General features: G+C 40.3%; 1 protein-coding gene across 6 annotated transcripts in view; it reads left to right on the top strand.

Moving 5' to 3' along the window:
• Positions 1–13,443, top strand: part of HECTD4 (HECT domain E3 ubiquitin protein ligase 4) — a 541,903-nt gene that overhangs the window by 160,283 nt on the left and 368,177 nt on the right. For 5 of the 6 annotated variants that reach the window (XM_029571656.1, XM_029571657.1, XM_029571655.1 and 2 more), the window contains 2 exons: positions 2,404–2,524; positions 5,075–5,203. In XM_029571656.1, the coding sequence (XP_029427516.1) occupies positions 2,404–2,524; positions 5,075–5,203 (250 nt within the window). The remainder of the gene's footprint in view (positions 1–2,403; positions 2,525–5,074; positions 5,204–13,443) is intronic. The other variant, XM_029571654.1, reaches the window with a different exon arrangement.

Genomic DNA, 13,443 nt, shown 5'->3' with positions numbered 1-13,443 from the left:
ACGGAGCTAGCCAGGTTCAGTCTTTCATGGTGGCTTGGTTGGGACCAGTTGTGTCGTGAAGTGGGTAGTTATCACAGATGCCAGTCTCTCTGGATGGGGAGCTGTATGCTAGGCTCAGTTGGCACAGGGTCGGTGGTCAGCGGAGGAAGCATTGTGGTCTATCAATTGCTTAGAGACCAGAGTGGTGCAGTTTGCGCTGTGTGCCTTTCTTCCTCTCTTATGCTGTCTGCCAGTAAGGATCTTGTCGAACAATGTGACGATGGCTTACATCAACCAAGGTGGTACCAAAAGTGGGGCGGTGGCTCAGGAAGCCCAGGATTTTCTCAGTCGACAGCAACTGGATCCCGGAGAATGGGAGTTATCAGAGGAAGCAATGCGTCTCATCCGTTGCAGATGGGGCAGGCCCCACATGGATTTGATGATAACTCAGCAAAATGCCAAGGCACTGTGCCTTTTCAGTTACAGAAGAGAACGCGAAACAGAAGGGGTTGATTCCTTGGTTCTTCCTTGGCCGTGGGGGATTCTCCTGTACGTGTTTACGCTGTGGCCACTGGTGGGCAAAATATTGTGGCGAGTAGAGATTCATCCGGGAAAGGTGATACTAGTGGCACTGGAGTGGCCTCGACAGCCATGGTTTGCAGATCTGGTTAGTTTAGTGGTGGACAGGCCATTGTGACTCGCTCATCTACTAAAGCGTCTTCACCAAGGTCCTATATTTTCAGATTGGGCGATTCGCTTCTATCTCGTGGCTTGGCTTTTGAGAGGAAACACATAAGATAGAAGGGATATTCTGAGAATGTCATTTCCATTCTGTTGCAAGCTAGAAAGATTTCCACCTCCTTGGCATATGTGAGGATCTGGAGAGTTTTTGAGGCTAGGCGTGCGGAGCTGGGGGTTGAACCTACTTGAGCATTCGCACTGCATATTCTGACCTTCTTGCAAAGAGGGTTGGTGAAGGGTCTAGCCTTTAACTCCCTCAGAGTTCAGGTGATGTCTTCGCTGATATGGTATGTTTTCTCCTGGGGGGGGGGGGGGGGGGAGGGGGGCCAGCATTTGTGACCTCCGGTGCAGAAATTGTGTCCCTCCTGGAGCCTTAACTTGGTCCTTAAGTGGATGTGTGCGGCTCCGTTCCAGCATCTTAGAAGGGCAACTATGAAAGATCTTACCTTAAATATTGTTTTTCTGGTTGCAATTTGTTCCGCTGGAAGGATTTTGGAGGTTCAGGCTTTATGTAGGGAACCTTTTTTGAGGATTACGAATTCTATAGTCTCGTTGCATGCGGTCCCTTCCTTCCTGCCAAAGGTGGGGTCATCGTTCTCCTTTAGTTAATCGGTAGAGCTTCTGGCTTTTCCAAACCTGGATATGGCAGCGCCTCATGCAAAAGAGTTGAGACTCTTGGATGTAAAGTGGGCATTGTTGCGGTATTTTAAGGTCACTAATAACTTCCAGCTGTCAGATCATCTTTTTATGCTATGGAGTGTAAAAAAGGGACATAAGGCTTTAAAATCCACCAAAGTCCGGTGTTTGAAGGAAGCAATAGTTTCAGCATACATCTGTCAAGGTCGTCCTATCCATGAGGTTTAAGGGCTCACTCTATTTGATCACAAGCAGCATCTTGGGCCGAATGTCAACAGATATCGCCACAAGAGATTTGTAGGGTGGCTACTTGGAAGTCATTGCGCACTTTCGCCAGACATTTATCGTCTGGATGTCCAAGCTCTTGAGGACATGGGCTTTGGTGAAAGTGTACTTCGAGCAGGACTCTTGCTGTCCCATCCTGTTTAGGGAAGCTTGGGTACATCCCAGGATCTGGGTACGTACAGGGAACGAAAAATTGGTTTTTACCTGCTAATTTTTGTTCCTGTAGTACCACAGATCAGTCCAGAGTCCCACCCAGTTGATGTGGGGAGAATTGGAGAGTCTGCTCAATCTATTATTGTAAATAGGCTGAAGAATGGCACAGGTTTTTTGTTTTGGTTCTCAAGTTAAGTTTGGAAAGGCTTTTTGCCTTTATAAGGTTCTACTTCCTACTGCTCGTTTGGGGGAAGTGATTGTTACTTGTAATTATTATGTTCATTGGTTTCTTGGCTTAGGTACAGGTCAATACTGAGGGTCTGCAGATGGCTCACCAGGTTATGTGGCAGTCTCAGCAAACCTTTCTCTGTCTCCATCTGCTGGAAGGGAGGCAAAACCTAGGAGTCTGGACTGATCTGTGGTACTCCAGGAATGAAAGTTTTAGCAGGTAAGAACCAATTTTCCTATGCTTTTCCATAGCAGGTTTAGTTGGCGGTGGGTTTTCTTGAGTGATCTTGAGAGATTTTCAACTGTTGACAATTTACCAGCTGTGAGACTATACACTTGCTTGGTTATAAACCAGCATTTGTTCTTTCTGTGTTTTTAAAGGCTAACTGATGAGCTGCTGCGCTATATTCTGAAGATTGTTGTTCGAGAATCCTGCATCTTAATCACCAAGTGCCAAACTGTAACTAAAGAAGATTTTCAAAGACTTCTGTCCACTGTGCCTGTATGTAACAAATTTTTAAACAAAGTAAATCCATTGGTTAAGCGTGACTACCTGTCGCTGTGTGAATTGTAATGCTTGCTACTAGGTTTTTGACAAGATAATCACAATTTTGTATATCTGTGATGGCAAAGGATGTGAAAACATTATCAATGCTTATTGAGCATTGTTACATTGGATACCACTTATAAGAGCATTTAGTTTGTAAAGATATCTCTTTAAAGTTTCAGCTTCTAACTCTGTCATTGCACAAATTGCTTTTATAAAAACATTCTACTTGCCCACTTTTTCCTCGCTGTAACTTTGCTCTCTAATATCGTTTGGATGGTATGATTGGGTTGTGTACAGTTAGGTATTTTGTACCACTGCTGTTTCATACAGATAGGATTCTATAAACATAATTTATTTAAAATTACTTTTATCCCGCACTCTCCAAGGTTCGGGGCGGGTTACGTCAGAAACATACACAATAGGTAAAACTTTACAAAATTGCAAGAGACAGAATGCTGTTACTGCAGAATACAAATTGACTGCCGAACACACTATGAGCAGGACACTTATGTATGGAAAGCCTGAGAGAACAGATATGTTTTCAACGCTTTCTTAAATTCCTTGGGGTTTGCCATAGAGTGTAATTCTGTGGGTATGGAATTCCAGATGGTTGGTCCTGCAATAGAGAAGGCTCTTTTTGTGGCTGGTATGTCCAGGAGAAACTGATTTGATGAGCTGAGATTTCTAGTTGGTGTGTAATAATGTAGGATTGCGCTTGTCCATGGACTGGTGGTGATGTGGAATAAATTATGAACTATTGCTAAGATTTTGAAAGTTATTTGCCATTTAACAGGTAGCCCAATGAAGAGATCCAAGACCTGGTTTGATATGTTCACAGGGATGCGTGTATGTAAGCTGTCTGGCAGTGGCATTCTGAGCCAATTACAGCGCTCTTAACAAGTTCTGTAGGAAATCGACGTATAAGGAGTTGCAGTAATCAATGCCTGTCAAAATCGGGGCCTGCAGTACCGTTTGGAAATTGTTGGGATCTAAGACAGATTTGATGTGACATAGTAATCTATTTTTTGCATAGGTTGTTCTGATTACTGATTTCATCTGTGGTTTTAGGAATGAAGTTGGGTCAAATATTATGCCCAGATTACATGCAATCTGAGAGGTCTGAAGAATATGATTTTCAAAATTTCAAATTTCATACTGAAAAGAGCAACTCAAGATGATTATTTTGGTTTTATTTGAGAGTCTTTTATGAGAAAGCCAGGACTTTATGAGAAAGCTAGGACTTTATTGCAGATAAGACATGGGGACATGAAGCAGTAGGTGGCTAACCCTGTGGTTTTTAGTGGGAAGAAAAACTGGATGTCATCTGCATAGAGATGGTACGAGACACCCAGTGTAGTAAGGAGGGAACAGAGGGGAGCTGTATAAGTTAAATAAGAGGATAAAGTGGATCCCTTGGGTCTTTGATTGCAATAGGGGACCAAGAAGAGATGCTGGTGGCAGTTTCCAAATTTTTGAAATCTCTTGTTAATGTATGATTGGAACCAAGCGAATACAGGACCAGCAAAACCTATGGAGGATAGTCATAAGAGAATGTCATGGTTTATAGTGTCAAAAGCTGCTGTGACATTGAGTGGGGCTAGCAGATATGATCTGGAATCAAAACCTCTGTGAATATCTGTGCTTGAGAGTAGAAAAGTCTCTGTGCTATGGTTATGACTGAAACCAAACTGATATTGATCTAGAGCCGACGTCTCCTCAATGTATTTGTTCAGTTGTATAGGTACAGCAGATTTGATAATTTTTTGCTAGAAAAGGTAACTGATAAATTGGGCGATAATTTGAGTAGTCAGAAGTGTGGGAAGTTGGTTTCTTGAAAATAGGGTGGACTGAGGCCCTTCTAAGGGGAGATGAGAGGTGACCTGCTTCGAGACACGTTAATTAGTTTGGTTACAGAGGTGGCAATTTCATTTCGATCCAGTTTAAGTAGTGAGGTAGAGCAGGGGTTCAGAGGGACAGGTGGAGGGATTTGTGTGAAATAATCTGTGTTATTTCTGTGGTGGAGATGTTTTCAGAACTATCCCAGCAGTGTTAAAATTGGGATGGAATGTGGTGTAAGAGGGACATATGGACAAAGTTGTGAATTTTTGAAAGAAAATGGGTTGTAAAAGCATCGCACAATGAGGTGCCTGTGGATGGTTTGAGATAATTGTTATTTGACTTTGTTAAATAAAAGCCTTTGGTTGTTACCCGATGATCTGATGGCATTTGTGAAGTAGGTTTGCTTTCCCAGATGCATAGCATTTCTATATTGCCTGAAGTTCTAGTGGTGGATGTTTGATATTCTGGAGTTGAATTCTCTATTTAGATTCAGAACTACGTAGGGCGCATTTTAAGTGACGTACTAAAAGCTTATTTAAGAAAACAGGTCAGATTTTCTCATGTTTTCTTTAATGTCCATGTTTTTCACCATGAGGGTTAGAGTGCGGGATATCATTGTAAAAAGGTTGTAGATACTATAAATGTACTTGTTTGTGTTTAAAGGTTGCTTCTCCTTCCCTGCGATATTTGATGGCTGTACAGAATCACCTTCTCAGTAATACTGTTTTGATTAAGCCAGATGAGAATGACGACAGTGACAGCTCCCTGCAGGGGGAGACATTGAAGGTACAGGTAAACACCAGATTTTATTCCAGTAATGCTGTTGACATTCTGTTTTGCTGTGGCTCTGTTCATGTCTTTGTGCTGAATTGTCTCTTTTTTTTTTTTTTTTTCTTTTCATTCTAGAGAAGACTTGGCATAGTGGAAGCTAGTTGGGTCCCAATGCTTTGATACACACTTTGTTACTAGTATCATTAGCTAATCCTGTTAGGTTGCTTTAAGTTTTAGGGGTTTTTTTTTTTAACTTGTATAAAATAGTAACAGTGGCTGATGCTATAGGAAATGTAGCAGTTAATGCCCTGTTGTAGGTTTATATTTAGTATTTGCCATGACTTTACATAGTAATATAGTAAATGACTGCAGATAAAGACCAAAATGGTCCATCTTGTCACCTAGCAAGTTTTTTTTATTTTTAATATGTTTGTTAAGGTTACCCCCAGCCTTCTGTTAAGGATTGTAACCACCGCTCTGTGCAGGTTATCCTTAAGCAGAAATGTAAACTTTAGGAGTAACAGAAGATACTCTGTTTCTTCATTTCTATTCTCTAGCCAGTAGGCATCATCTGTGCTTGTCCCACACCTTTTTGAATTTCATTACCACTCTTGTCTTTGCCACCTCTTCTGGGAGGGTATTCCATGCATTCATCACCCTTGCCATGAAATGTTTCCTGACATTGTTCCTGAGTCTCCTCCTTGGAGGATGGCGCTATATTTTAGAGGGCATAAAGTCAAACAGGATAAAAATTCTACAGGAAACAAAATGCCCTGTTGAATTTTTTCTGGATAGAAATTCTATGTGAAAAGGGGATTAGAATTACAGTGGGAGTGGACTACCATCCACCTGTCCAGAATGAACAGACAGTTGATGAAATACTAACATAAATTAGGTAGCTAAGAAAAATAGCTGCAAAGTAATGAATGATTTCAATTACCCCAGTATAGACTGGGTAAATGTCGCATCAGAATATGCTAAGGAGCTAAACATAAGAACACAAGAAATTGCCATGCTGGGTCAGACCAAGGGTCCATCAAGCCCAGCATCCTATTTCCAACAGAGGCCAAACCAGGCCACAAGAACCTGGCAATTACCCAAACACTATGCTACTGATGCTACTGATGCAACCTGGCAATTACCCAAACACTATGCTACCATGCTACTGATGCAATTAATAGCAGTGGCTATTCCCTAAGTAACCTTGATTAATAACCGTTAATGGACTTCTCCTCCAAGAACTTATCCAAACCTTTTTTGAACCCAGCTACACTAACTGCACTAACCACATCCTCTGGCAACAAATTCCAGAGCAATTGTGCGTTGAGTGAAAAAGAATTTTCTCCGATTAGTCTTAAATGTGCTACTTGCTAACTTCATGGAATGCCCCCTAGTCCTTCTATTATTCAGAAGTGTAAATAACCGAGTCACATCTACTCGTTCAAAACCTCTCATGATCTTAAAGACCTCTATCATATCCCCTCTCAGCCGTCTCTTCTCCAAGCTGAACAGCCCTAATCTCTTCAGCCTTTCCTCATAGGGGAGCTGTTCCCTCCCCTTTAACATTTTGGTTGCCCTTCTCTGTACCTTCTCCATTGCAACTATATCTTTTTTGAGATGCGGTGACTAGAATTGTACACAGTATTCAAGGTGTGGTCTCACCATGGAGCGATATAGAGGCATTATGACATTTTCCATTTTATTAACCATTCCCTTCCTAATAATTCCTAACATTCTGTTTGCTTTTTTGACTGCTGCAGCACACTGAGCCGACAATTTTAAAGTATCATCCACTATGATGCCTAGATCTTTTTCCTGGGTGGTAGCTCCTAATATGGAACCTAACATCGTGTAACTACAGCAAGGGTTATTTTTCCCTATATGCAATACCTTGCATTTGTCAACATTAAATTTCATCTGCCATTTGGATGCCCAATCTTCCAGTCTTGCAAGGTCGTCCTGTAATGTATCACAGGCCGCTTGTGATTTAACTAATCTGAATAATTTTGTATCATCCGCAAATTATATATATATATATATATAAATGATCTGGAAAGGAATACGATGAGTGAGGTTATCAAATTTGCAGATGATACAAAATTATTCAGATTAGTTAAATCACAAGCGGACTGTGATACATTACAGGATGACCTTGCAAGACTGGAAGATTGGGCATCCAAATGGCAGATGAAATTTAATGTATATATATATATATATATATATATATTGAAAAGCACCGGTCCAAGTACAGAAATTTCTAGATGAAATAAATGATTGCTTCATGGAGCAGCAGGTACAAGAACTGATAAGGGGGGAGCTATTTTAGACCTAATTCTTAGTGGAGCACATGATTTGGTGAAAGATGTAATGATGTTAGGGCCACTTGGGAATAGTGATCATAACATTATCAAATTTGACTTGATAACTGGAGGGAGAATGCTAAGGAAATCTATTGTGATAGCATTTAACTTGTAAAAGGAAGATTATGATAAAATGAGTAAAATGGTTAGGAAAAGGAGCAGCTGCAAAGATCAAGAGTTTACATCAGGCAAGGATGTTGTTAAAAATACCATTTTGGAAGCCCAGACCAGATGTATTCCACGCATTAAAAAAGGTGGAGGGCAGGCTAAATGACTGCTGACATGGTTAAAATGTAAGGTGAGAGAGGTTATTCTAGCCAAAAGAACTTTCTTAAAAAAAATGGAAAAGGGATCCAAATGAAGAAAACAGGAACAACATAAGCACTGGAGAGTTAGTTGTAAAGCATTGATAAGGAAGACAAAGAATTTGAAAAGAAGCTTGCTGTGCAAGCAAAAACTCATAATAAAAATTGTTTTAGATACATTCAAAACAAAGAGCCTGTGAGGAAGTTAGTTAGACCATTAAACGATTGAGTGGTAAAAGGGGGTGCCAAGGGAGGAATTATTTGTTTCGTTCTTTACTGAGGAAGATGTAAGGCAGATGTAAGGCAGATACCCATGCCAGAATTGATATTTAAAAGTGATGAGTCAGAGAAAATGAAACAAATTTCAAAGAACTTGGAGGTTGTAATAGAACAAATTGACAAACTAAAGAGTAGTATATCATCTGGACCAGATGGTATACATCCCAGAGTGCTGAAAGAACTGAAAAATGAAATTGCAGATCCACTGTTGCTAATCTATAAACTATCATTAAAATCAACTATGGTACCTGATGATGAGAGGGCAGCCACTGTAATGCTGGTTTTTAAAAAATGTTCCAGGGGTGATCCAGGAAACCTCAGACTGGTGAGCTTGATGTCAGTGCCAGGAAAATGGTTGAAAGTATTCTTTAAAAAAAACCCAAAACTGAACATATATAAACTAGAACATGTTCTAGTTTATGTTTCACGATGCACCCTTGTTTTATGTGAACCAGCATGATGGGACTGCGATCTCGAATGCCGTATATAAAAACCTTAAATAAATAAATAAATAAATATAGATAGACATAGTTTAATAGCACAAAGTGATAAAGGGGGTGGAATGATTCCCCTTTAAGGAAAGGCTAAAGAGGTTAAGACTCTTCAGCTTGGAGAAGAGATGGCTGAGGGGAAGATACAATAGAGGTCTATAAGTGGAATGGGTAAACACAAATTATTTACTCTTTCAAAAACTACAAAGATTATGGGACATTCAATGAAGTTACTAGGTGAAATATTTGACACATAGGAGAAAATATTTTTTAACTCAATACATAATTAAACTCTGGAATTTTTGCTGGAGGACGTGGTGAAAGCCGTTAGTGTAGTTGCATTTAAAAAAAAAAAAAAAAAAAAGGTTTAGACAAGTTCCTGGAAGAAAAGACTATAAATCATTATTAAGGTGGACTTGGGATAAAACACTGTTTATACCTGTGATAAGCAGCATGGAATCTGTCGACCTTTAGGGATCCTGCCAGGTACTTGTGACCTGGATTGGCCACTGTTGGAAATAGGATACTGGGCTTGATGGATCTTTGGTCTGGCAAATCTTATGTTCTTATGAGTTTCATATCATGACCCCTAGTTCTAGAGCTTTCTTTCCATTAGAAAAGATTTGATTTCCATGCATCATTAATTCCTTTTAGGTATTTGAAAATCTGTATCATATCTTCTCCGTCTCGTCTTTCCTCTCCTCGCCTCCAGGGAATTATTGTAAATTTCTGGCATCCAGGCTTGGATTCCCTTTTTAGTTTTGCTGACAGCTGTCTTAAAGATCTGAGACTGTGCTATAATTTAAGATTGCAGAAACAGCTAAAGGCCAGAGAACCAAAGATGATGTATAGCTATTTCATGCTAGGGTTTAATTAAACATATGGCGGTCCATATTCAGACACAGTCCAGCTAGCAAGGTTAGGCAGATAAACTTAACCTGACTAACTTTGGCGGTATATTCAGTGAATAGTGAAACTGCACTATTGAATATAGCCGGCTGTCTTAAAGATAGCCTGCTTACTATAGCCGCCTAACTTTAGGATAACTCTATGGCCCGACCAGACTTAACCGGCTAAGTCATCTGGCTAACTCTGAATAGTGGAGTTAGATGGCTACTTTAACCAGCTAACTCAACTCCTCTCAGTTATACCCCTCGAATGCCCCTAACTAAGCCGGCTAAATTCTAGCCAGTTATCTTAAGAGCTGGCTAGTATTTGGCCAGGTAAATAACCTAATATTAATTTGGCCAGCTAACTTCTGAGCTAGCTGGCTAAATGCTTTTGAATATTTACCTCATATTTCTTTAGAGGCTTGTAAGGCAGTGCCCCTAGGGTTCCCCTATTTACCTGTGCATGACCAGACTAGATGCCTGGTCCACCTTAAATTCTTTAAGGAGAGTATGCTCTGTGGGAGGGATCCTGCAGGGCAGGTGGAGCTCAGAGGGCATAACCAGAGACTGGGAAATAAGAGCTGGGACCCAGGTGAGGATAACCAGATCAGGCCCAGGTCTCTGGGAGGAAGGCAGCTCCTGTGCCTAACACTGAACTGAGACGAAGCAGCACAAATGTGAGTAGAGAGAGAATACACTGTCTGAAGGTAAAGTCAGTCTACTGTTGTGTATATCATTCAATCTGTGAAGAAAGGCTGGAATCAGACTGTACTTCTGCCTCCAGGCCTGTGGGAATCACCGCTTGTTCCCTCAAGGCTAACGTTTTACCTTATATAGAAGTAAGTAAGTTGTTTACTGGTTGTCTGTTAAAATTCATAGGCAAAATGTAAGCTTATGCATAGGTATTAGTTACAAGAATTAAGTATAAATTCTAGAAATCTAATAAATATTGAGATATTTATTAGAGATATTGTTCAATGTAACGCCCCGGCAACAGTTGTGTTATATGGAAACCAACTTGATTTGATATATATATATCAAGAAAGGCGGTATATAAAAACCCTAAATAAATAAATAAATATTTGGTTCCTGATTGGTTGAAAGCTTGTTAATGTTTCTGGATCATATTTAAAGTCTTAATTTCATCTGGGTTTGGTCAATGACTGTAACCTGTTTGTTACTTTGCATGCAAATTGATAAAGATCAACAAAAGAGGAACCTTACCTGGCCTCAGCTGATTGCAAGGTATTACTAATTTTTCTTTAAGTTTTTAATATAGAATTCAGCTGAGGTATACAAAGCCAATGTAGAGGTCTCTGGGAAATTCCCTGAGGCTCTTTCCCTTGGGATTTTCCACAGTATTCATAATTAGGTCCTTCAGTCTCATCTCATATGTCTTTCCATACAGACCCCACTCCATTTTGATTGCCCTTCTCTGGACCGCTTCCATTCTGCCTTTATCCTTTTTGAGATATGTGGTCTCTTAAACTGAAGATAGGACTTCAGGTGAAGCCTCATCAAAGACCAGTACAGGGACATTCACTTCCTTTTCCCTGCTGGTTATGCTTCTCTTCATGGAGCCCAGCATCTTGCTGCCCTTAGCCACTGCCTTGTCATATTGCTTCGCTGTCTTCAGATCATCGGGCACTGTCACCCCGAGGTCTCTGTCTGCCCAGATCAGTCTTTTGCCCCATCATGCACAACTCCTTTGCATTGCCATACCCTAAATGCATGACTTTGCATTACTTGGCATTGAATTCCAGCTGCCAAACCTTCGAGCTCTCCTTGAGCTTTCCTAGGTCACTTATCTTCTCTTTATCGCAGATCTTAGTGTCATCTACAAAAATACAAGCTTTATCTTCTAATCTTACCGTGAACAAGAAATGCTTGATTTAGAATTACTTTGGAGTTCCCTGAAAAATAAGGCAAGAAATCAAGAATGATCAAATATGAAAATAAATTAAACATTACCAAATTACAGAGAGCCATCCAAAACAATTATAGATTTGTTTTATGGTGACATGGCTGTGGACAGATGTCACCAATAATATATTTTTTATGGATGTGCAACCAGTCACATTGTAGCACGCCAGTCTCAAAAATTTGTGCTCTCCTATGAATGGTGCATATTTTCGGACTCTGGAAAGTAGGAATGCTGCTCTACCTTCTCTGAGATGAAATACGTCAATACCATGCTTCCCTCTCATGCTGATGTCATCAGCTTCCCCATCCCTCCCCCTCTTCTCAGTGACACTCCTACTCCTATTCTGCTGTCCCCTTCCTCCGGCAATACTTTTTGGGTTTCCTTACCTTCCCAATGCTGATTATCCTTGTCCTCCTCCTTCCCACCCACCCTTCCCAGTGATGATGTTCTTCACCCTTTTACCCCCCCCCCCAATGGTGATATTTGTCTTCACCTCCCCATTCTCCACACTTTCTCCTCAACCAGTGACCCTCCTTCACACAAAGATAAGTCTCTGCAACATCACCTGGCAAGGGGAAGGGCAGGGTAGGGTCCTAAGATAGCTCTAGGGGAGAAAGGGTCTTGGAAGCAGAGTTGGTGGTGGTATGGTAAGGAGAGATGGAAGGACAAGAGAAGGCATAGGATGTGGCAAGGAAAATACATTGGGCAGCATAAGAAGGAAGGTGGTAAAGATAGGAGATAACATCAGGGGGGCAGCTCCCTGCTGCCTTTGACCATTAGCCATTGGCTCCACCAGTTGTGTTGCATTTCTGCACATACCCAGTGTTTAGTGTACTCCTAAATATACATGTACAGGAAGCTTCTTCTAAGAATTCAAGACTGTGCTTTTAGAACTCTAAAATTGTTTTGATTCAACATCAGCTAATAAAATGGATTTATTTATTTAAATATTTATATCCTGCTTTAGCTACAATTCTTGGGGGGTTTCAAACTATAATCATAAAAAATCAACATAAAAGAAGCATCACAATAACCTGGAATTTTTTTTTAGTTAGGGCAAAACATAGTGATTACAGTGAGATACAACAGATACATTTTAAATACTGCAACAGTATATATGATGCACAAAAAGTAAACTTTTTCCATAGGAAAGAATGCTATAGAACAATGGTTTCCAAACCTGTCCTGGGAGACCATCAGCCAGTCAGGTTTTCAGGATATCCGTAATGAATATGCATGGAATAGATAAATCTGCATAAAAATCAAATGAATATTTATTACGGATATCCTGAAAACTTGACTAAGTGTCCCCCATGGACAGGTGTGGGAACTGCTGCTCGAGAACAAGAGGCTATGATATGAGGATCCCGGGGGTATACTCAGGAGCAGCATTAAAAAAAAATCTTCATAGAAAGAATGGTGAATACAAAGAGTGGCTTCCTAGTGGAGGCAAAAGCCATAACAGAAATCAAGAAAGCATAGGATAAGCATAGATGATTCCTGGTTGTGAAGAAGTAAAAGGAACACCGGAAATCACCTGGGGTCTATGGCAGTGCACTAGAAATCAAAGCAGACAAATTAGATGTGCCCTTTGGTCCTTATCTGCTGTTGTAATATTTCTATGACTCCAGGTCCTTTGTCCTGGCTATGTACTTGACATACACACAGTTCACTCATCATATTAGGATGGTTTCTGTAGGCTGTGCAATTGGAGTATTGATGTTCTATTCAAAACTGTGCTCTAAATCTGAGTGTGTCCCTAAAAATTGAAAATAATTTTTTGTTTAGATACTAAACTCATTAATGCAGAAAATATTCCCCATTTTGTATATTTTAGGTTTCCTGGGATATATTAAGCATCTTTAGTTAGACTGCATCACTGAATGCTACACTTAGCAAAACCCATAATAACTCAGTTTTTCCAAAGGGTCTTTCCTAGTTTGTGGGTATGTGAAGCTGCTTCTGACAGTACAGCCTAGGAGAGAATCACTATGCTTTTGTTTGCATTCTCA

This window comes from Rhinatrema bivittatum, chromosome 11 (genome assembly GCF_901001135.1).
Source record: "Rhinatrema bivittatum chromosome 11, aRhiBiv1.1, whole genome shotgun sequence".
Lineage (NCBI taxonomy): Eukaryota > Metazoa > Chordata > Amphibia > Gymnophiona > Rhinatrematidae > Rhinatrema > Rhinatrema bivittatum.
Note: the sequence above shows the minus strand (reverse complement) of the source record. Positions and strands in the feature narration are given on the sequence as shown.